The following is a 25,014-nucleotide window of genomic DNA, read 5'->3' as shown; positions in this document are numbered from 1 at the left end:
TAACCATAATCCATTTATATAAGTATAATTTCTGAGTTAAGTGACACACTGCTGAAAAGCAGGCTTATCTGAAATTCTACCAAAACACATTATGGCCATTCAGCAAATGAATCATCAATTTTACTTCACATAATTCATCTTGAAGCTTATATGTGTGTGCATTTTATCAATTACCACAGAGCACCACGAATGTGCAGCCAGTCCATGCATCCATCATCCATGCAGACACCTTGGAATAGGGCAAACTTTGAAGCATGTCTCAAATGATATACGTTTTGGGAGAAGAAACTCCGTTTCAGAAGCAAAATGTCATAAAACATCCCTGCACCAAAAGGAATAGTAATAAAACAGCTTACTTGAGTTTGCTTAAAACAAACTAGGCCAGAATTGCTACCTTGGATGCAAGAAAGAGGCAGACCACTTTTATGAATGCCATAAAAATAAACTATTTTAATAGGTACATAAATAAAAGGTTTAAAGTAGAATTTCCCCCCTCCCCCCCCAACATCAAGATGGCCTAGCTTCTGTACAGAAACTGAACAATATTCATGGGATTCCTAAATTAAATAAACCCTTTGTTACATTCAAAACCACTGACGGCAAATATACAATGCAGTGACGCACCTGAATTGTTCTCCTTCCTCATCCTAGCAGTGTATACAGTATTTCCTTGGTTTACAGTACTCTGAGGATATGAATCTGTTAAATAAACTCTGAATGACAGTGTGGAGATAAAATTTAAAAAGTCAGCATTAAAAGAACCATAACAACCCTGGCACCCACAAGGGGTATCTTGCATCGGCCAGGAAGTTATAATGGAAGAGAAATAAGGATTGTGCTGTGAAATAAATTATATTTCTTATGTACTGTTGTATAGTTATCTTAAAATGTTTAAATACTACATTCACCTTGGCGATGTGTTTTTGTCTATGGCTGTAATAAATTATACGCAGTGTGTGCTCGCTGGTCAAGTGCTTTGCTGCAAATGGGGGGAGCTCAGCACATCTAGGAAATGTTAAAAATATTTCAGATTTATTTAAGATGGAAAAAATCTAATTTAAAGCAGCTTTCCTCCTATCATGCCCCCCTCCCCAGCACCTCTACAAAGTTACCCTGATGGCTTCAGTTTTAGCTGTTGTTTTATCAAAACATGTCATTGGTTGATGACTAACACTTACTGACCCACAGAAGTTCTCAGGTTTTGTTTCTCCTTTCTACCACTCAATCTGTCAGTTTGAGAACATCTGCCATTAACATCTCCATGCTCTCCAAAGATTCCAGCTAATTAAGGCAAGGAACCATCATTTGTCCATTGAAGATAGGTTTCCTGAAACAAGATGTTATCGCTGTTGTTATCTGGAATGTATTTGGTGATGGGTGAGAACCACTCATCCTGTGGAGGAGAAAGTCTGTCACATGGTCACTCAGAGTGCTAAGGTATCTCGTGCTGGTGAAATCAGAGACAAAATTAAAAGCTGACAACTTTCATCCATAGTGCAGAAATGGCATTTCTAGTCTATACCATCAGAAGTTCAAGAAGTGGGGCTGGGCTGACTCAGGCTGGGGTTTACCCACCCTCAAGACGTGACCGGCAGTGAAACGACTGCCCCTTCTTTCGATTCGCTTTCTTCTTGTTCTTGCTCTTCTTCTGCTTATTCGCACCTTTGCTTTTCTCTGATTTCTTTTTCTTTTCATCCTCCTTAAACCAGGGCCCCCAGACTCCTCCATTGAGCTTGGGGTTGCTGCGAGGGTCCTTGGGCGGGTAGCGGACGGGCACCGCGGTCTTGTTGAACTGTGAGAGCCTCCGCAGCAGCTGCTTCACCACCTCAGGGTGCCTGGCAGACAGGTCCACGCGCTCGTAGGGGTCGGCCGTGATGTTGAAGAGCCACACGGTCTTCCCGGCCGACCAGGACACACGCTCGTTGTGCCAGCGGTTGGGGCCTGCATTGCTGAAGGCCTGCGGAGGCACCCAGTCACTGTACCCTGGATTTCCTGTCAGCAGCTTCCAGTGATTCACCCTGATGGCAGACTGGATGGCAGTGTTCCAGATCCCATAGCCGGCTGCCCAGGAACCATTCTTGGCTTTGGTGTAGATGGGGTCGATGTTGTGCAGGATGTCCACCCGCGGGGAGCGCCTGCCCTCGCTGATGGTCTCCCACACGTCATAGCCATCCAGCTGGATGTCTTCATCGATCTGCCCCTCCGCCAGCGTGATCAGCGTGGGGAACCAGTCTGTGATGTGCACCAGCTCCTTGCACACCGACCCTTTGTTTTTCAGGAGGGGGCTGTGCACGAAGCCGACAGCGCGGATACCTCCTTCCCAATAGGTGCCTTTGCTTCCTCGGAGAGGCCAGTTACTGCCTCCGGCCATTGGCTGCCCACCGTTATCAGAAGAATAAATGATAATGCTGTTCTCGTAGTAGCCATACTTCCTCAGAGCGAGGGTCACGTTGTTTATGGCCTCGTCCAAGCAGGCCAGCATGGCTGCGTACCGCCGCCTGTTGATGTTGTTTATTGAGCGGTAATGTTCAAAATACCTGCCCGGCGCCTGAAGAGGCGAATGCACAGCTTGGTAGGCAATGTACAGGAATATGGGTTTCCTGGGGTTATGGGAAGCCAGGATCTGCTGCACTTTCTGTGTGTACATCTGTGTGGAGTAGATGCCGTTGTCATGGTCCCAGGCGGCGTTGTCGTTCTCGTACAGGTCGTAGCCGCATATCCCAGGGCTGTCGCACTTGAAGTGGGTGTAGTAGTCGCCGCTGCCCAGGAGTGAGCCAAAGAAGGAGTCGAAGCCTCTCTGTGTGGGCATGCACTCCCTGCGGTAGAACCCCAGGTGCCACTTGCCCACCATGTGTGTGGAGTATCCCACCTCCTTGAGCTTCTGAGGTAGCGTGACGTTATCCAGAGGTAAGCAGTTGGGCTGCGTTGGCCGGATGATGGAGTGCTGCAGTCCCGTGTGGATCTGGTACCTGGGGGCGGGAGGAGACAGGCATCAGGCTGGTGGAGGAAATGCTCAGCTGTATGGACACCTTAACCCTAGCAGAAAATATCCCTATGCATGCCACAGCCTTCTCTAGAAATATTTCAGAGTGCCTGTGTGTGCTGCTTTCAAAAACCAGCTTGGTCACGCTATCAAATCTGTCCTCACCTCATTGTGGGTTGAAACCTTTCCCTCCTGATCTGAGCTACTCAAAATATCTATGTATACAGGAGCATAGGTACTTTGAGGAACCCTTCTTTCCTCCACATGTCTCCATTTAACAATGACTGCAGAAAATTATGTGGATAAATACAATTTTTACAGTGCCTCGTAATTCGCTAGTGGTGAGCATATCTGCAGCACATAAAAATGCTGGGCTTTGAGCGTGTAAGAGCAGTATGTTTAAAGGATGGGATAATAGATACTGTAGTGCACTACAGGCTATGTGTAAAGAATACATATGGCCTCCATATGATGAAAAAATGAATCCAGTACGGGCAGCAGTAAGTATCAAAAATCAAGGGCAAATATATTTATATCAGTTTGACACTAAAAAAGAGAATGTAACAGCAGATAGTAGGCCAAAGACAACTTCTCCCTGAGTGTGAGAACAGGTTCAATTCTCAGCCATGCATAGAACAGCCAGGTACACCAATATTGCATATCTTCCCCCAAACCAGTTTTTATTACTTTGTGGTAGCAGGAGTTGGGGCTTCTTGACACATTCTGCTGGTGTTGCCAATCTGATTGGTCCCCTGAGCTACCTAGAAAATTAAAACCATTAGGCTCTGCCTGTCCATAAATAACTCAAAGCCTGCTTTCCTATGAGGGCTTCCTGGCCAAGATCTTCGAAGGCGCCACAGCTGTCTCTAATGACTGGCAATCTGTACTGATTGTGTAACTCCCATTTAATTCTGGAGCTCATTTCCATGGAACCAGAAGCTCAGGTCTCACTAACTGCCTGCAGAAGCTCGGGGTGTTGTGCTGCTCTGCACCCAGCATGCTGCAGGGCTGCTGCTGTGCTCTGCCCCGCCAGGCCTTCTGCACAGCATTGTCTCTGGGACCAGCCTGGGGACCTGGAGTCCTGCCACCCAATTGTCCCCAAACTCGCAGGCTGGTGCTGACAATGCAGGAGATTCTGCAGGAGAGAGTTAAAACACATCCTGAAAATTACGGATTTCTGGGTTTTGTAAAAGAAATGTCACACACGCCCAAGTCCCTCATCCTTCCCATGGCTCAGCTGCAATAATCTCCTCTTAAAACAGGTAAACTACAACCAGGAAAGCCATGCAGTGCCCCATACTTAAGCTCATTCCGTATTTGGGACTCCTCAGGGAGCTATGTCCACAAGGCATTTCATTTCCCTTCCATTCTCTCTCCTCTGCCTTGTTAAATCCTTTCAGTAAATTCTCATTTTTTGATCCAACTGCAAAGTCCTTGTCCCTACTTGGCTATTTTAGTTAACAGTTTCTGCTTTCTTAACTCTGACAGCCTCCTTGATCACAAGGTCAGCCCCCAGTCCCAGCTGGGCAGTTTCTCTGTAATAAGCTAATTTTGCCGGAAGTCAGGATTTTCTCTAAAGGGACCCTGTTGTGACCGGGATCCTTCCATCACCCTTCTCCTCTGAAAACTGAGAAACTGCGCCTGAGGAGAACAGGCCACAGAATCTGCAAAACACTGCAAAGTAATTTGCCTCCCGTAGGCAATGCCTACATAGAAAGCATGATAGTCGCACACCGTGAATTCCCATCCAGAATTCCTAAAACACCAGACAGATTCCCCAGAGAGGGCTTTTCAACTAGATCCAAGCATGAAATTCCTACACTGTTGATCTGATGAATATTGAACCAAAAAATAGCACAAATGAGCCTCAGCCATACAGGCATTCAGCACTGCACCTTGTTTCAGCAGTGCCCTCAGGAAGTTATTCAATATGCTGGTAACAATGCACATATAACATACATCCATCTATATGCACAGATATTCCCTGCTGCTGCCTCTTTGCAGGAGACTTTGGTGTGTTTCCCAGATGTGTGTGTGTCTGTGTGCTATTTTTGGCATGGCTGTGCTTTGGAATATACCTATAGACACACAGACAAAGAGACATATTTTTAAGCTCATATGTGCTAAAAAAGAAATCTGCAAACCACAACATTTTAAGTCAAAATATTTCAAGTGTAGAAATGCTTCAAAGAAATATCATCCTCTGATTATCAGAAGACTGTTCACTATGACAAAAGTGGTCAAGATTTGTTCACTTTCCTGCACCACATGCCTTTCTAATTGATCCACTATGTGCCAACATTACTTTTTCAGTGAACGTATTTCATTTTCAAAGGACTTGCAGGGCATTCATAGAAAAGCAAAGTAATCCAAGCGTAAGACAGTGATGATATGGAAGAAAATGGCAATAATAGCAATAGGAAAAGTGTCTCAAAACAACTGTTTGGAAACTGTTTCTAGACTGTGCAAGAGGAAAAAAAAAACCCAAATTGAACCAGGCAAAACATAAATGGATTAAGAGGCATATGTTGATTTTGGGGGTGTTCTCTAGCAGACGAAATCATGAGCTCGTCAACTACCATGAAATGTCTGTGAGATACACCCTACAGACTTCATGGCTTCCGTTTTTTAGAATAAATTGGTTGAATTTAATCCCACACGCAGAAAGCAAGTTAGGACTGTGAAGAGTCTGGAATTCATTATTAGAATTTCAGCACTAATAACCAGTCAAATCTAAGCAAATGCTGACAGGCCACAGAATCTAATTTCATTGTTTTTAGACTTTCACCTTCGTGGGCATTATTTACATATAGGCCATTAGCTGCTAAGAGCCTGTATAAAGAGTAAGGGTTCAAGACTTGGTTCAAGACTTTATATGCATGTGCTGTGCTCTCCTTCTCCCTTCTCCTCTGAGATTCTGGATCATAGGTGTCTCCTTCAGAATACCTGAAATTTACAATTTGCAGAAGAAGGAACTAAGTAAAATTTGTGTGAAATGTTCAGTTAATAAGATGCATATTGAAGAATAATTTTTCCTTACTATAGAGGGATGGCCTTTTGTGCATTGCCTGTTTTGGTTTTCCTGGTGTGTTCAGATGTTCACAGTAAACCCACTGTGATAAGTGTTGCAGCCAAGGCAGATGCTCAGTGCTGGCTCACTGACACACTGAGCTGTGTTCTTGTTTGTAGGGGAAACTTTAGAGCAAAGGCCTCCCTCTGGGAGCATCCTGATGACTTCATAGCCTGTTGCTTCTTGGATGCTCACAGAGATATTTCAGAGGGCTCTTAAAATAAATAAATAAGCAAATAAATCCTCCCCCCTGAGTGTGAGCTCACGACACTCCTTTCCAAGACGAGTTCTCTCCCTGTTTTAGTTTGGACACAAAGCTCAGGCAGTGCCTTTCACACCACTCCTACCTCCAGTCTCAAGGGGTAGAGACCATTAAGTTGCTGAAGGTCAACTGCACATTGAAGTGCCAGAGTGTTATGGATGTAAATCACCACAGGCACACTGAAGCCAGTGAGACCTGAGCTTGAGGAATGTGTTAACATTGGGAGGCTTCATTTCCCCCTCCTGATGCCCTCATAGTGCTGAATCAGTCTCCAGTTCTCATCTGCAGAGCAGATCAGTGACAGAAGCTTTGCACAGTTTCAGTGCTATTCCCCTGCAGCAGAGAGCAGGACTGAGGGTCTGTGGAGGGACATTGATTCTCCAGGCAAGCCTCACATCCCCTACTCAGCCTCACACACATGTGGGCCAAACCAGCTTTCCTGAAAAAACCTTTCTCTGAGGAGTTTTCTATTGAGTGTTTTCCCCCTTAAACTTCAGGGTGGGTTCTGCACTGAGGAAGAAGCTGGGATGTTTCTAATTTTGTAATGTGCATGTGCAACACTATTGATTTCAAGGTCTCACAGTTTTCAAATACTGCATTAATTGTCTTCAAACTCAGATTCTTTTAAGGCTCACTTAACAAAGAAGCTCAGTTGGAAGTTTCCAATTTCAGGAACTTTTGCTAGCATAGCTCTAGTTAGTACATGTGGAAAATGTATTTTTATTATGCTTGCATAGCTCAGGATATGTTGAAAAAAAATCTCCATTTTGAAAATAATAATCTCTAGCCTAGGATTTAGAAAAGGATACTTTAAATAAAAACCCCATGTTTTCCAGGAGTTGCATAGGGAGTGACAGCACTGAGATCTGCATGCTACATAAATTAAAGGGATCATTATTGATGATTGTGCATTTCCTTGTTAAAAATAATAAAATGCAATGAGTAGATACCCGTCTAGAACATAGATTTAGGGGTTACTAAAGAACAGTCTTTGACATCTTACCTGACACTATTTGTATAACATAACAGCTAAAATAGAGGAATTCCAGGTGAGTAAAAAATAGAGACATACACGATTCTGAGGGCTCTCAGTCCTCAGAGGTCCAAGTTACTGGGGGGAAAAAAACCTCAACATTCCACTTGTCACCAGCAAATCATCAGAAGCAGAACTCAATCACCAATGAGAGAAACCAGATATAACAAAGAAATTTTAACAGTGGACTGAGGCTTTAGCATGGAGTCCACAAGTCCTATGTGTTTGAAGTTGTTACTTTGGGCAGGGGTGCTCACTCTGAGTCACCTCAGTGCTGTTTTCAGCTCTGCAAGGTGCTTGTGAAGGAAACAGGGGCAGTTCAGGAGCCCCTTTGCTGTCAGTCTTCCACCCACGCTGCTGCAGAGCAGGGTAGAGAGATCCTGATCATGGGCATGTTGGATGTGGACCAATGTGAAACAACCACACAAAATGATTCTGCAGCAGAAACACCTGCCATAAAAACGAAATGTTTCATGCTGCATACGCTGAGGTTTTTAAAACTAAACTCAGAGTAAAGCTGGAAAAGGGGTGGGTTGATCCAGGAGACACCAGGGCAGAAGGTAGAGCTGAGCTGATTGAAATGAGATGCAAATAAAGCCATGACAGCCTGACATGAATTGCTACCAGGCCATGAGCAAGTCCTGGTCCCTTCAGACCGATGACAACAAAGGCAGAGTGCGTAGCCACAGCACTTCTCTCTCATCACTATTAAACCAATTTGCAGATAAGCAAAATGTTTTTTGAATGTTCATGTCCTTTTTATTTCCCTTCTTTTCCTAACTTAGAGACTGGTGACAAGTCCTGACTTTGCTGACTTCCAGGTGCCAAGTTCCCATGAGAGTCAAAGCAGGCAGTGGCACCTTGGCACTCCTTAGGGCAGCACATTTGGCATCTGGTCTGGACAAGACCAGGTTAAGTCCCATCTGTCTCATCTCTTCAGTATTTACAGTCTATGGCAACTGGGTATAATCCCATGGGAAACACTCCCAATTATGTCAGCATAAAAGTTTTTATGCAACATAATCTGCTCAGTCTATCCCAAGGAGCCCTGAGCCTACACTACATAAGTGCACAATTCAGCTTTCAAAAATGGCAGAAAACCACAATTTTCTATATTGAATCTATCATTCATTATCTATCATTTAACCATTTTTATCTTCTGGCTTATGACTTTTGGATTTTGGGGGAAAGTGGCTTACGAGTGCAAATGGATCAAAGAAGAAAATGCAACATTAAAGACTAAATGCAAACTCCAAACCTTCACAGACTTTCACTGTGTCAGCCCACACAAATCAAACCTGAAGTGTTCACTCAGACATACACACACATTCATTTCATCCTCAGCTGTATTCCTTGAATTTTTATGTGCTTATAAATCAGAGCAGAAAAAGTTTCTACTTCTAAACCAAGTGTTTACATAAAAGGTCTAACTCGTGTTATTTACTGTTTTATCACCCTGGAAATGCTATTGCATATGTCATTTGGAAGATTCTGGATCTTGCCCTACTTTCAAGTTTTTCATTGTTGTTTTTAAATCAGTTAAGGCTCTTCCGTCAAATTCAGGAAAAGAAAAATAAAGTAGCAATTTCCTTGCAGACTAATAATGTTATCAGTTTTGTTCCCAAGACCTTTCTCCAAGGACTTACAGGAGTTGAGGAATCCTTATTTCACCAAATGCCATTTGGATTTTGATGCATGAACTCAATCTCAGAATCATTTCAAAATTCTGATCTCACACCAGCCCTGGCATTTGGTCATTTAAATAATGTCCTTACACCCCAATATTGTTTATACTGTGAAATGGATTTTTATCACCTGGCATCTAGAAATGCTTGAAAACTGGGGAACCATGCCACAAAATGCTGTTCTCCATAGCTCTCTATTCCAACAGTTTTACATCTCCAGGACATGCACCAGATCCTCTCTCTTTTATCTTCCCAATTCCTGCAGAGGCAACTGGCACCCCAGGAGCGAGGCAGAGCTCTGTGAACAGCAGGAAAGCAACTGCTGTCTCCAGAGTTGTGAGCTTTAATGGAAAAATATCTGACTGTGGGACCAAGCTGGAAGGGAAAAGGAACAGAAACCTTCATCTGTGTTTCCTCAAGGCTACTCTCCCTGGCTCCAGAAGTCTGGCCTTTAAATCATCCTCCAAAATAAGCTCCAATTAGTATTTTCATACACTAATTCTGAATTTTCTACCAAACATTATTAAACTGGCAGCTAACCCACTACCAACCTTTCCTGTCACTGAGACAATTTATCTGCTCCACTGGGAGGACAGCAAGGATAAGGGAGAATGTGGGAGTTGGCAGCAGCTGGAATGCACATGTGGATATGCAGCTATTGTTTTCTTTGCTCCCAGTTTGCTGCAGCTGTGGAAACAGAGCACAACGTTTCCAGCTTTATCACAGTAATTTATTTTGGAAAAAGGGGGGAAATGTGTGATTGCATAATCGGAGCTTGCGGTTTCATGTCTACATGGGAGCGACATGGAAAGAAAACAATTTGACGAAATGCTTTGCATGCCAACCACAAATCCAGAGCTCGCCACCAAATTCTGGGCTCTCAGCAACAACAGATCCCAGTGGATATGACACCTAATCACCATGTTACAAGGGAAAGAAACCTAAAATGACTCCGCGATTAGTTAGAGATGAATTTGTAGTCCTGCTTTGGTCATTTTTGCAGGAGGAAAAACAGAAGAAAAGGAGATAAATGGAGTCTAAAAATCGTGTGCAGAAGGATCCCCCTTAGGGTACTCCCAAAGTGAGGCTGGAGCAGGAGCAATGTGCTGGACAGGGACACAGCACGTACCAGTTTGTAAAGGAGAGGTGCCTTCATTCCAGCCTCTGTTCTCTGCCGTGCCAGGGAGAACAGCACCCCAGAGTCTCCTCACATCCCAGAATAGTCACTGTTACAGACAGGGCAAACTTCAAGGTGTCTCATATTCTGTCTACAAGAACACTTTCAGTGCTAATAACACAGGAGTTTTACATGACCAGAAATAAAAACCTGCCATGCACATGTGTGAAACATTTTCCACCTAATTCTGTGACAGTTTAGGAAAGTTGGTTCATCTTTACGTAGGAACAATTTATTCAATTACTGCACCTAAAGGACCTTAAAGGTATTCATTGTATGGTTGCCTTTCATAAGAAGACAGCTCTCATAAAAATGACATACTTGATGGCAGCCCTTAAGGTAGCAGCCAAACAGTTATTGTCTTATATTACTCTAATTAAAGTACTCCTTTTGAGCATTTAGTACCATTTCTGAATTAAAACTGTCCTTATCTATTATTCATACATGCAGCACTTAGAGCCTATATCAACCTAAATGCTATAAAACGACCTTGAATTGACAGCAAGGATGACTGAGGGCAAAAAGACAGGATGTAAAATACAGGTTAACAATTACCACGTCATGGGCTTATATGGTATCATTTGAGAGAGGTAATTGCTTTATAATTAAAGAACATTATGACATTGGAAAAAAATTAGGACTATGTGGTGCCTCAGAGACCTCTCAAGTGTTTTAGATACCTCCACAACACCCAAGCTTTGTGACAGCTGTAATGTTTTATTAACCACTGAACAACTACATAAACACACCATTTCTGAGTGTGGCATTGGAGAACATCATAGTTCCCACTGCTTTAGTGAGCATAAGTGTATCATAGGCCACCAAGTTTCTTTTGAAACCTTGGGTAAGTCTTACAGACAGATATTTTAAATTAGAGATAAATTATTATTGTGAGAGCATGATGATTGAGTGGTAACAGCCACATCTCTCTTTAGTATGTATAATACTCCTATTATCCTGCTTTGTAAGATGTCTCAAGCTCAAGTGTCACCAAGATTCTATTACAGGACAGAGAACAGATCCTGCCCCCCTTAATCAATATGTACCTATTTAAGAAAAATAACAATTCCATCAATTTCAATTGAATATGCTTCTAGGTAATTTTTTTTCCTCAAAGTCATCAAAGTATCAAAATGTGCCTATGAATTAATGCACCAAACTCCTTTTTTTTTTTTCATGTGGAGGTTCATTGGGAATGCTGATTAATTAAGAAATATTCTCAGATGATTACTTCTGTTTCATCTCAACTTCATTATTCTATTTGTTCTACTTAATGCATTCTATCACATAACATCATTGTAAAACGTGTACATGTGCATCAAAAGGAAATTATTATCTTCACCTTCATCCCTGGTGTACGGCACAGCAGTCTGAGACAGCAGGAGACCTGCTGTGGGTCTTTAGCTTAATGATGCATTTCAGTGGCATTTGATGCTGCTGCACATGAAATGCTAAGGTGTTATTCAGAACTGAGTGTGCCATTCACTCACACGACCTAAGTTTAAGTTTTACAAAGGCTGCAGTGCCCACCCAGATCCCTCATTTAAGGTCTCATTCTTGGCAGCCAGAGAGCCATGCCCTTTGCTGCTGTCCTTACAGGCATCCTGGGACAGACACCACCCACAACTGCCTCATGCCGCTCCAGAGTAATTTTCCCAGAAAAACTACAGCCCTGATAATATGAATGACAGCTTTATCTGGAAAAAAACCCACTGTAATTTGACTTTTCAACAATATAGCTGGTTTTGTGGGCTGACATTTCCTGGCAACAGCAGTGGCACTGAATCATTAGTGAGAGGAATAACCTTGCCTTGAAAGGGAGGGAGGGCTGGGAGCCAGGAGATGCTGCTTCTGGGCTCTGCATCCCTGAGCATCCCCACTGACCTCCAGTTCTTTTGTCCTTCTGACACTTTGGTATCAGCTTCTGAGTCTTTTGTGCTGCTCGTCCCTTTGAGCAGGGATGGAACTGAGCCTGCTGCACAACACAGCTAAAGCTCAAAATGGGATTTTTAGTCCTGTTAAAGAGGTGGCAGGATGCAAATGAGCCTCATCCTGATGCTAAACCAGTTTGTAACCAGACTTGTTAAAATATAGTGCTTATTTATAAGTGCTATACACCTGTTTATTTACAATGATTGCAGCAGTTATGTATGAGTTCTGTCACATATTGCTTGCTGGCTGCTGGGTTTTCTTTCTATTTCCTGATTCACCTGAGAAATATTATATTAAAATCTCTTTTTCAGAACTGACCACAACATTCCAGTTCAGTTTTCATCAAGACAAATCCACTGTGTGTGTTTCCCAAAGAAATAATGGATTAAGATAAGGAGGTGCTGCATTAACCTGGGTCCCCCATGACAGGTTCCTGACTGACAGCACAGGGAAATGGAACATCTTTGTTTACTCACAGGGGAGGTTCCACATGGAGAGGAACTGCTCTCACTGCCAGTGTCTGAGTGGATGTAGGTGTGCTGTGGTAGCACAGGGAGGAGAGGGGGGAGCAGTGTTGCAGGGCTGTCAGTCAGTTCTGTGACAATCTCTAGCTACCACATCAGAGATAGCACACACACTGTATAGCACACCACTAAAAAGGGAAGTCAAATGTCTATATTCAAAGCACCACACGTTGGAACCCAAAAGGAAGAAAGCAACTTCAGCAAGTACATGACTAGCTCACTGTGACCTCACGGTTGGAAGAGACCTTTAGGATTCAGTCCAAGCAGTGACCTGACAATGCCAATTCCATTGCTAAACCATGTCCCTCAGTGCCACACCTATGTGTCTTTGAAATCTCTCAGGGCTGGTGACTTGAACTTCAGGTAGTTCCAGAGCTTGACAATCCTTTGGGTGAAGAAATTTTTCCTACCATCCAAGCTAAGCCCTCCCCTGGCACAACTTGAGGCCCCTCCCTCTTGTCCTGTCACTAATGGTACTCGATGAAGCCTGTGGTACCTCACAGGGATTTCTCTGCTCCTGTACCAATGGATTTGAGTTGCTACCTTTGCTCCCTGCCCACACTAGACAACAAGGGCTAGGAGGCTGCTCTGTGGAGCAGGAATGTGATGGAATTAGAGAGCTCTCTGTGTCACATTTGATGGCTGCAAGATGCTGTGGTACGGACACTGCAAGGCCCCCTCACACCACCCTGGTGCATTTCTCCTCAGCCCCCCACACCAGAGAAGGGAACAAGCTGCAGCTAAGACAGGACAGAGGTTAACAGCACATCTGTTTCTAGGCCACTGTGTGATGAATAATGAGGAGATTTGGAAAAATGCTTCTTTATTTCTCTCCTAAATCTGGCTTAGCAAAACAAGTAGTGCTCTCTTGGATGTCACTGCCGCACTCCCTAATCCCTCCTAATGCTCATTCACACTGCTCCTCACTCACATCTTGCTTTGCTGCTTGCATTGAGGCAGTGTCCAAAAGCCTAACAGGAACCAGGGCTGTGATGCAACATCCCTGGAAATAAAATGGAGCATAAAATAGAGGAGTGACTGAAAACAGGTGCCCTATTGCTGCTGGTCCAACAAAAAAATCTAGAAACAGTCTCTTACATTTCTAGCAAGTATGTATAAAAGCAGACAAAGCATACATAAAATATTTGCTATAAAATATAAATGTATTAATGAAGCTGTGCCTTATTTAAGATGCTAGTAGGTGATTTTGATCCCAGACAAAATACCACCAGAATGACTCATGTAAGGGAGTGAGCTGGATAAGAGTAAGTGAGGTGAAAATGGGACACACACAAAGTTTTGGCAGTGTGCATTCCAGCATATCCAGTAACTCCTACTACACTAATGGAACCTATGTAGGGATACCATCAGCACTGCATGCTGCCTTCTGTGGAGCTTTCTCCTCCTGTCTGAAAACATTTATTTAAACAGAGTGATCACATACCCTGTGAGGAGAGATTTAAGGGCAGACATCCCCCGGAAAATGAAGATCACTCATTAAAAATAAAAGGTGTAAGTAGTGATTCTTTACCTAGTGAGAAACACTAGTTGTTCAGGAGAAAGGGAAACATTTATCAGCATGCAATTCACTGAATAACGATGGAGCTCTGACTTGAGAAGGCATCTTTGTATGGACGGAGCTTCTACACCTGCTTAAATTCCTTGGTGACAGAAGAGCTTTCTTGAACAGGATGGATCTAAACAACTGGCTGCTCTTGGACTGACATTTGAGTGCACTTCCAAAGGATTTTTACAATGTATTTTTTACAGCTAAAGACACGGAAATAAGGATTCTCAAAAAGGTCCCTAAATCTCCATGAAATCAGTCTGGTGAAATCTGGTGAATCTGTGTTCTCCATGAAAACAAAAAAAATCTGGTCCTTCCAGATGAAAAGGACACACTCTGTTTTCTTAGAGGTGCCAAACCAAAATTATCACCATCATAGAAAAGCAGCTTTCATGCATTTGGTCTCCAACCCCAGGGTTTCCAGTGGGAGCCAAGCATTAGTTGGAAAAATATGACATCAAGATCATAACCCATCCCATTCTTCTGAAGCACAATTAACTCTGTGGAAAGTTACTCAATCAGTGGTAAATAATTTGCAGCTTCAAAATAATTTACGTCCTGTCCAGGTTGTGAAATTATGTATTTCTGTGGTTAACAATCCCGGCAATAACATCAAAATTTACAAAATGGTGTAATGCTGAACATAGCATCATCATTTAGAATCTGTTCTTGTTATTTGCAATATTCTTCTCTGAGTGGGAACAGAAATTCAGAAATTGGGGGGACTGTAAAGGGAAAAGAGGGAAGGAGAAGAGCTAAGAATCAGGCATGCTTTGCAGCTGTCTTGAGTGAAAAAGCTAAATATTTCTTTCCTCTTCAGAAGCCAGGAAGGTTAAAGGAGGAGCAGATCAACCCCACAGCAATTCTCTGACATTGTGTAGCAGCATCTGTGCTAAGACTGTACCACACCAGAGAGGTGACGAGTGGTGACACCACCACAGAGCAGTGCCTGTGTTCAGGGCATGGGAACATGTCAGGAACACTGCTGGAACCACAACATCACATCTGCACAGCTTTTTCTGCAGGAGACTTTGCCACTCCCTACACAAATCTGTGGAGTATAGCTCCAGTGGGTCACACAGGAGACAAGGAGCCAGAGGAAGCTATGAACTCTGCCTGTCAGCTCACTCGGTGACAACATTCTTATCTCTATTGTCCCAGTAGTGACAGCAGTGTATAGCTTGTCCCACCAAACAGATAAATCAAACCCCCTGTATACAGCTACACAAAGTCAGTGCAGTAAGTCACCGCCAGCTTTGTATATATTGTCAGAGCACTGGGCTTGTCCAGGATCACCTCACCAGCTTTTTCACAGGAGTGGGTGCATGCTATAAAACACATTTTCAACTTGTTCTATGAATGTGTCCCTGCAACTTAACCACACTGCCTTGGTTCTTCACAAACTCTCCCAGTTGGTTTATTCAATATCCAGCTCTTAATGTATTTTGAATCCTGGTAATCTGGCTGCACGACTGTAAAATTCCTCAAAAGTCCATTCCATGCCCAGCTTTTCACGAGCAGCGATCGACAAACTGCAGGACCCACTTCTTTGCTGTTATTTGTGCTAAAGTCAAGCATCTGCTTCTCAAACCCAGAGTCAGCAGCAGCAGAAAGGGAGAGCAGTAAAAGGTCTGAAAAGCGTCTGCCTGCATTCCTTGGGAGCCAGGAGTCTGGGCCCAATCTGCATGCTGGCTCTGACTTGGAAGTTTCTCCCGTGTTTCTCATATAATCCATTCCTCAAGAGGGGAGCAGTGCTGATGGTCACCTGGGGAAACTGCAGCCACATCTCCTGGTAAGGATGGTGACTGCTACACCACACTACAGAGAAATGAGGTGAAGAAAGAAGGGAAAGATGAAAAATCCATAAAAACCACATTAGAATCAGTGTGGAGCTTAGTAGTACCATCAGGACTCCCTCCAGTTAGTAACATTACCCAAAAGTTTAAGTCAGGCCTTTCCTTATTTGTTTGGCATTTTCCTTTAGAACTTTCAGTGCATAATACTTTAGACATAGAGCCAATATAAGATCAGTATTTTAAAACCAAATAGACACTTATATAAAAATCCAGATAAATTCAAAAATCTGAATGACAATAGGCAACAACAGTGTAAAGGACACCATGAGCCAGCTAACAGGCAACAATATTTATTCTCAGGTTTTTATTGCCTGGAAGTTAAGATTTTTTTTTTCTACTTAGGGAGGTTGTGGTGTTTTGGGGTGATTTTCTTTGAAATATCATTCAAATTTAAACCAGCCACTATATTTTCTGATGTCGTTCTCCTCCCCCTTCCCATTTTCCTTTTCAATTACATTATTATACTAAAAAAAACAACAAAAACATCTTAGTGGCAAACTAGTTTTCTGCAGTTGGTCACAGTGAGCATAGCTTGGACATGATGCATCCATCTAGGAACAATAGAACAGCAAAGAACTGAATTACTGGATTTGAAATGGCAGACATCCTGGGATAGCTGTGGAAAACCATGGCTGGACACACTTTCTCTGGAAATATGTAAGTTCAGTTCAGTTGTGGGATAGGAGAGGAAGTTTTCTGCTGGCTCTTCATTTTTTTGGTATGTTACATAAGCTCCCTTTCCTCTTTACTTTTATAACAGCACATAAATATTTTATGAACTATGGGCCTTTGAACTGTGTTGCTCTGATCCATTGACTGATTCTCATTTGCCTCTCTGAAATTGCATCTCAAGTGCTTTGAGAAATGCATCATCCTGGGCTGTCATATAAAACCCAACATAAACCCGACAACAGTAATTCTGTGTGTTGCCAGTGCTACAAGTCAACTCCAAGGACAATAAATTTCCCCTTAATGTTAATAGCGAGGTTGCTGGAGACGTTGGCATTCTGATATATTAAAGGCATAAAGTGCAAACAGTTTTTAATTCATTCTTTATATGTTTTTAGTTAGCCACTCCCACACAAAAAATAAGAAAAGGAAAAAATGGGAAGAACAGCTCCTCATTCTGTGGGGAGTAATGTAAATCCTGATTTTCATCAGCAAAATAATGGCTAGGTAGGTCTAGGTAGGTCCTGCAAATGTGGGATTATCTGTAGATGCCAGTGATATCCAGGTGGGTCCCAAGGCAATCCCAGGCTAACACAAAGTGCACAAGATTTCCTAGTATTATGGAAAAATAAATATCTAATGTAAGGGCTTTAACAGAGCCCACAGAACTACCCCAGTCCAACACTGATAAATAGCTCAGCATTGAGTACATTTTCTAGAACCCTCCAAACTGTTCCAGTTCAGGAAAAGTGCCTTCATTTGGATTTTTTTCTTGCCCCTCCCTTCTTCCCATCTGTCTTCATTCCCATTCCTATGGGATGAAGGATGAAAGCCCACACTTAAAAACACAGTCAATTGCAGTTCTAGGATCTAAGCTGGAAGGCTTGGTTTGACAAGCCAATACCTCTTTTTCTTCTGAGATGACCTGTATTCCCTGCACAGGCTCTGAAATGGCTGTTCCAACTCTTTCCCAGCTGGACTCAGAATTAAGATGTTAGCCTCACCGTGATTTAGAGCGTTCGCTTGTGAACAAACCTCGTTTTTTATTTCATTTGCTCCGGAAAACTCTCTGATCAGTATTCCTTCTGAGCCTATAAATATCCTTTGCATCTGCCACATTTAAGGATTTTATGTGCTGGAATAAAAGTCTCTCTGGGTCACTGGGGTTTCCTTACTGGGGCCATGGAATCACAGAATGATTTGGCTTGGAGGGGCCTTAAAGCTCATCCAGTTCCAAGCTCTCTGCCATGGGCAGGGAACCTTCCACTAGAGCAGATTGCTCCAAGATCATCTCTGCCCTACTAGCACCTATACTAGAGGTAATAATGTAGCCAAGACAGCTGCAGATATTCTGCTGGTAAGAAACACAATACTGGAGCCAACAAAATAAAAGGCTTTGTTTGTTTGTTGCCCATCCAGTTGTTTTTATTTTGCTTTTCTGGCTGAAAAGAACAATTTTTCTTTATTCCTGCCTTCCCTAGGGATGAAAAAAAGACAGGAAAATTCTCATTCTCCCTTTGAATCTGCATTTTCCAAGGTGCATTACTGAGACAAGAAAATGCAACAAAACAACGATTTGACAAAGGTGAAAATTTTCAAGTGCCTGACTACTATGGGGCTCTTTATCAGCCTATAGATGGAAGAGAAAGATTTGAATTAAGTAGCTAAACAAATGGAATCACACAAAGCACAGTTTGCCTTCTAATAAACCTCCAAAATGCACACACATTATTTCATGCTCACAGCAGACAGAATGATTTCTCCCACTCACTCCCTCAGGAATGTGCTTAAAAAATTCCACTTCTCCCGCCTTAATAACTCGCTCCTATGTCAAAATTCTTCCCAATTATGACCATGGTTTCAGCTGCTTTTTAAAAGTACTTGATGGCCTTTCTCTACCTTTCTTGCAGAGAAATGACAAAAATTAAACAGTGTGCCTGCACATTGCAGTTTTCCATCCTAAAGCAAGCCAGCAGCTGAAGTAGCAAAAAAAAAAAAACCCAGGACACTGCAGTGTCCGTGGCTCAAGGACTTTCCCCCTGTTCCTAGGCACAGTCACAGGTTAGAGAATCACATCTGCCTGCCCAGAAAAAGTTTTGCTGTTGGCTCAGCACAGGTTGACCTCTTGCTTGCCTGGCATTATCATCCAGCTCCCCCAATTAAAACATGATTCCTTTTCTTCCCTCATTTCCTTAAATAATGGATTGATGAGGTGTGAATTCAGAACAAGTGGTATCAGCACACAGCCTGGGCACCCTTGGCTTTTCCTGTACTAACACCCAAGTGCCATAAATAGGTTAAATCCTTTATGTCAGTGAAGGGAAGCAATCTGTTCTCTCCCTGCCATGTTCCTGGCATGCCAATCTCCAGTTGTACCACACAGACAGTCCCAACAGGGGATAGAACAGGGGAAGGAACACACAGTTCAGTTGCATTTAGAATTCTGTGTGTTGCTGTGGGTGCGTTTCTCTGTTTTGCATGTACTTCCTGTCTTCAAGCACCAGCTCCTCACCCAAGTGGACCTTCTGGGCTTATTTAGATTTATTTAACTCAGCAAGTTATTTCAGAAAATGCTCACTTTTATTTCTAAGAGGTATATCAAATTATAGCTTCAAGGGAGTGACATTTTGTGGTTAATGAATTATTTCTGGTTTAACCATGGCAAAATCATGTGGATTAAATAAAATCTTGTGAATACAGGCTTCACTTGGTCCTAAATTTAGGTGCACCTAAAACAAAATATAGGTGCACCTATAACAAACTGAAGTTGCACTAGGGTAAAAATACACTAATGGAAAATCACAGAATTAGAAAAATGGAATCACACAATGGTTTGTGTTGGAAGGAACCTTAAAGACATTCACCCAGCACACAGTGGGACATCAAGCACACTCCCTGGCTGTCTTTGGCAAAAAATAATTAAATTTTATAAAAAAATTAAAATTTACATTTTCTGAACAGCAAGAACACTGAAGTAAGTCTTTATTTATGCTGAGTTTTGTGGGGAGACAAACTGACTGCAATTAAAGCATCGCTGTGAAAGCCCAAGTTGCTGAAAGATTTCTTTAAAAAATGTTTATGCAGGAAAATATTTTCAGTTTGGATCAGGGTACCATAGACAGACGAAGGTTCTCTATGGCATCAGCAGCTGATAAGCCTCAAGCAGACGGCAGAGAGGAAATATTTTAATTCCATTCCTGCCTGGCCAGTGTTGCACCAGCACCAACTGTTTCAGACACTTCTGCAGAGTGGTAAATTTGCAAGTGTTTCTTCCGAAATGTGCAGGATTTAATTCCAAGTACGCAGGACTGTTTTGACACAATTTATCAACTGCTCCCAAACAGATCAGGCTTGGAGCACACTCGTTCCATTTGCTAAATTCAAAATTTCCCTTATGTGAGCCAAGGGAATTAGGCTAGACAAGGGTGGGGGTTTTCTTTGTACACTTTTGCTGTGTTTTTTTAAAAGCCAACTACTCTGGCCATGCACACTGGTTGCCAGAAGACTGAATTCAAGTGAGACAGCACATTTACTTTCCATAGAAAAATGGCTGAACAACAGACCTTGCCCTCTCCAGTAATGCCTGTTTATACTGGCAATTTACATATCCGTATCTGTATCTAAATCTATATCTTTTATGTTTTACTCTGGTGGGGAATTAATTTTCCTCCCTTCTTCATCATAATCCATGGTTTTTCAGGAAGGAAGAAACTCTTACGCACAAATAAGAGCATACATGGTTTATTCCCAAAACCAAAATCCAATTCACTGATAATGACTGACAATTTCATTTTGCTGGACAAGATTCAAAAGCAAATAAAGGTCATAATTCCAATAAAAACCAGTATTACCTATAGCACAGGAAACACCTGGAGCATGCCTAATTGGTCATCTCTAATCTTTAAAACCCAGTGAAGGCCCAGCAGTAATTTTGTAGGAAATGTCCTTGCTGTTAATCACCGTATCTACCCCCAAAGCCTGAAAGCTTCAACTAGTCTTTTAAGAAAATGTCTTTATTTGTCTATGCCCATTAAATCATGAAACTGGTCTTTTCTCAGCAGAGAAGTAAGAATTTTAAAGAGCACAAATGTATTTGCATTTTGAATACCAGAGCTGTAGCTGCCTATTAGTTTTCTGGTCCTGCATATGACTTACCAACATCTTGACCTGCAATATAGACCATTTATTGTGATGAAATATAATCCAGTAACCTCATCTTTTACAACTTGTGAAAGACAAATCCTTCCTCACTCACTGTCAGGGGTCCACAGTCAAGATTCAGATCAGGACAGCCTGGATTCCCTGCCTGTCCCAGCCTTGTCCTGCTGGCCTAGCACAACACCACGGCTACAGAGAAGGCTCTGTCTGCTCACTTGGGAAACTGTCCGCCTCATTTCTTCAGAGAAATACTGAAACAAATGAAGATGGAACAATCAGCCCATTCTTATCTTTATTTAATGCCTGCAGGTGACATCCAGTGACACTCCAGCACAGCAGGGTGCATGGACAATGGCATGGGTCATTTGACATTGGAACGCCAAAACTCGAGATCGTTATTTTGTTAGATGAACCAGAAACACAGAGAAGGGAGAGCAGAAACACCTCAAAAACAAAACAAGCTCAAAACACATAGACATCCAAGACTCCAAAAGCCCAAGGCTGAAAAAGACATCAGGAAAAAGACATTTTACTGTGAGGTGGGCAGGCCCTGGCACAGGGTGCCCAGAGAAGCTGTGGCTGCCCCTGGATCCCTGGAAGTGTCCAAGGCCAGGTTGGACAAGGCTTGGAGCAGCCTGGGACAGTGGAAGGTGTCTCTGCCCATGGCAGGGGGTGGAACAAGATGACCTGTAAGGTCCCTTTTTTTCAACCCAAACCATTTTATGATATGTCCATATGATTTCTTTAACTAACTCTGAAAATTGATTTGGCAAATTCAAGCTGTAAAATGAAAGATTTGGAATAAATATATTTCAGCTGCAGGCTTTTTCATTCTTAAAGTACATCTGTGAGGAATTAGAAAAAGCAATTTGGTTAATTACATTTTGAGTGATTATTTTCATAGGGGTTATGAATATATGTTTAAAATGAAATTTATACAGATTAAATTCCACAACCTGTTCAGACTGTAAATTTGCACTCATCAAATTGCTGCACTGCCTGCTGGAGAGCTGAAATTCAGAAGGAAATTGAATTAGAGGAATAACCTAAACTGAACAGGAGGCAATTCACTTACAATAACCACAAAGCAGTGCTTTTGGGGTGGAATAATCAACGACATTAATTTAACTTTCTTGCAGAAAAGAAGATCTGGGGCTTGCTGGTAGCCCAGCCTGAGGGTGAGTCAGCAGCCACTCAGTGCCGTGGAAAAAGCTTTGTGGAAAAAATCAGGACCCACACGAGGGGTTAGGGAAAACATGACATCCTGCTTTAAGTAAGGCAGTAAAATACATGTTTCTCAGGTCTGTTAGAGGAAAAGAAAATGCATTTGCTTCATATCCAAATATTGAGAAAGGGGCCAGAGCTCCAACCTGGCCGTTATCCTACCATGGGATGGTGTGGCTTGAGCACACCTCACCCTGCACTGCACAGAACGTGGGAGTTTCCCAGGAACGAGCCCATAAGGATGATCAGCTTGGTTTAATTGGCAGATCACAGCAGAACTGGTAAAAATAGTACAGGATCTGTTGTTCTTGTGACATTTCCTACCCATCAGCAGCAGAAAAGCCTCAAACACTCTCTGATAAACAGACGCTTTGGCCAGATTTTCTGCTGAGGTAAAATTCATGCCAGTAAAGGAGCCGATGTGCTGCCTTCCAATTACTCAACTGTGAAAATATTTTAGCAACTTTGGGATTGAGAACAAGATATCAAGGCAGGACTGGTCAAACTTTTACTGGAACATTGTGCCCTGTTCCAGATGACACTTCCTCAACAAAAAATAGGCCCAGATATAAAAAGTCCAAAGGAGTACATTAAGAGCCATCAAAGGTATATAAACCAAGATATGTGAGGAAAGATGGAAAGAACTGAATTTACTGAGGCTGGAGAAAGGAAGAGCAGAGATGTGATAACAGACTCAGATGTACAGGAGATTTATCACCTTTTGTAGAAAAGAAAGTTCTTCACCTGAAAATTGCCAAGAGACCAGAGGCTTAAACTGCAGGACCAAAGATGGAAGGTAGACAGTTTAGAATTTATATAACCCAAAGTACAGCCAAGAGTGCCTGGGGAAAGTGTGGAAATCTCTGTTGAAAGTTTTTAGGAACAAGTAATTACCACATATTTAAATAATATTTTTAATGATTTCCTGAAGAAGGATAGACATGGTAATTTATTAGGATTTCTTAAAACTTTATTTTCTTGAATTTTCTCTGAACACAAAGCAATGAATGCCAGTTTGTTCCCTCCCTTCTGCACTGTCCAGCAGCAAGCCAGTCAGCTCAGGAGCCATAAAGGGAACCATCCAGGGAGCACCATGCAGGGAGTCCAGCTGGGAAACACCAGGGAACGTGGGAATCCCCATTCCACATGGGGAATTTGTACCCAAAGCACACAGTTTCTCTCACAGGAGCTGGAGCAGCCCAGCCAGAGTGGTGCTGAGGACACTGTGGGTGGACAAGGAACATCTGCTCTCCTGGAAACACCTTGTTCTCAGAGCAGCCCTGTGCAAACCCAGTGCTACATATTCCCTGCACTGCTAAGGCAGCCTGGCAGGAGCAGAGAATTAAATTCCAGGGCTTGGAGTAAAATCAGGGAAGCACGGTTTGGTTTCAATACAGAGGGTGGACTTAAAAGGTGAATAATCTTGCCTATATATCATATCACATCATATCATCATATCATGTCATATCTAATTAGAAATCTTTGAACTCCTTCCAAGTGCCTTAGGTTTGTTTTCTTCTCCAAACACTCCTGGGAGTAAAGTTCTTTGTAAAGTTCCTCTCCTCCCTGATAGTATCACCTTTTCTCTTCCAGTATTAAAATACAATGCTGATGGAAAGCTACATGGAACAAAATCAAACATTTATCAGATAATCTCCTTTGACTATATGCTTTTTAACTGTTTCAAAATAATTTCAGAACTGTGCAAGGAGCATTACCTTTTATACCTCTTGAAATGTATTTACAACTGTGATCAGCTATAATTAATCCAACTTGAAAACACTGATAAGGAAAGCATAAATATTATTTCTTTACACATACAGAGCTTTATGCATGCCAGTAACTGATTAACAGGAACATAAGTTCTGATTGTATCTAAAAAACACATCAATCTGCTCTGCAGCCAAAAAATACTTGAAGAATTAGAGAACTAAAGGACAGAGTGAGACATTTCACTTGTGTGGAGAAGACTTGGTTTGGCTCTTCCTCTGCTTAGTGCCAGAGACAGGATAATGAGGAAAATGAAGAGAATGGATTTAAGTCTGGCAGCCAAACTGATTGGCCTTGGAAGCAGAGAGAAGACTCCAAAAGGACATCCTGGTGGGCTGGTATCCAGAAATGCTGGAAGTGGTTTGGGAGCTGCAAATGTTTAAAACTAACTCTGGAATGACCTGAAAGGCTTGAGTGTTTTCTGGGGATAGTGTGAAAAAGGTCAGGGAGGCATCCTGAAGGACAGGAGGGGAGGGTTGCACAGAGCACCACTATTACTATGGATAGAATAATTTCCTGTGGTTTTCCCCTAGAAGGATGGGAGGCTGCAGAAGGAACTGGCAACTGGGTCAAGTGAATAAATAGTCTCATTTTCTAAAACACACACATGCATTACCAGAGGAACACAAACCAGGCAACAGCTTTCTCCAGGTTGACTGGGGAGGAAAGGGATTGCTTACCACTTTCCCCTTGGGTGATGGGCACCCTCACCCCACAGGAAGGCTTTCCAAACACACGAACTTGGGCGAACGATCACAAGGGCAGGAAGTAAAATCTTGGTTGTCTGACTCACTGCTGGAGCTGTTCCTCCTGCTTCTGACCCCAAATACATTTATTACGCAAATTAATAATTTATTAGGGAGCAGAAATGTTCCCCAGGTACCCCCAAAACCCAACTATGACACGAAGCCATTTCATACAGTAACGCTCCACACTGTTTTTTTCCCTTTTAAGGTATGTCAGGCTGCATCTTGTTTATAAAGAAAAGCAAAGCAGAGTAGCCCACAAATTTCATTTTGCATTACCGTGACTCACCATGGTTAATGGTAACAAAATGAATGTTTTGTTACCAAAGTGAGCAGGTATGACTCAGATACATGGAGG

General features: G+C 42.5%; 1 protein-coding gene across 1 annotated transcript in view; it reads right to left on the bottom strand.

Annotated features, from left to right (window-relative positions):
• Window positions 1–519: 519 nt before the first annotated feature.
• ARSJ (arylsulfatase family member J) overlaps window positions 520–25,014 on the bottom strand; it is a gene marked incomplete at its 5' end in the record, with an annotated part of 33,619 nt that continues 9,124 nt past the window's right edge. Inside the window, one exon of the mRNA XM_083861608.1 lies at window positions 520–2,969. Within this exon, the coding sequence (XP_083717734.1) occupies window positions 1,568–2,969 (1,402 nt within the window). The 3' untranslated portion in view covers window positions 520–1,567. The remainder of the gene's footprint in view (window positions 2,970–25,014) is intronic.

Source organism: Zosterops lateralis (assembly GCF_965231275.1).
Source record: "Zosterops lateralis genome assembly, chromosome: 5".
Taxonomy (NCBI): domain Eukaryota; kingdom Metazoa; phylum Chordata; class Aves; order Passeriformes; family Zosteropidae; genus Zosterops; species Zosterops lateralis.
This window is presented reverse-complemented; position numbering and strand designations above follow the sequence as displayed.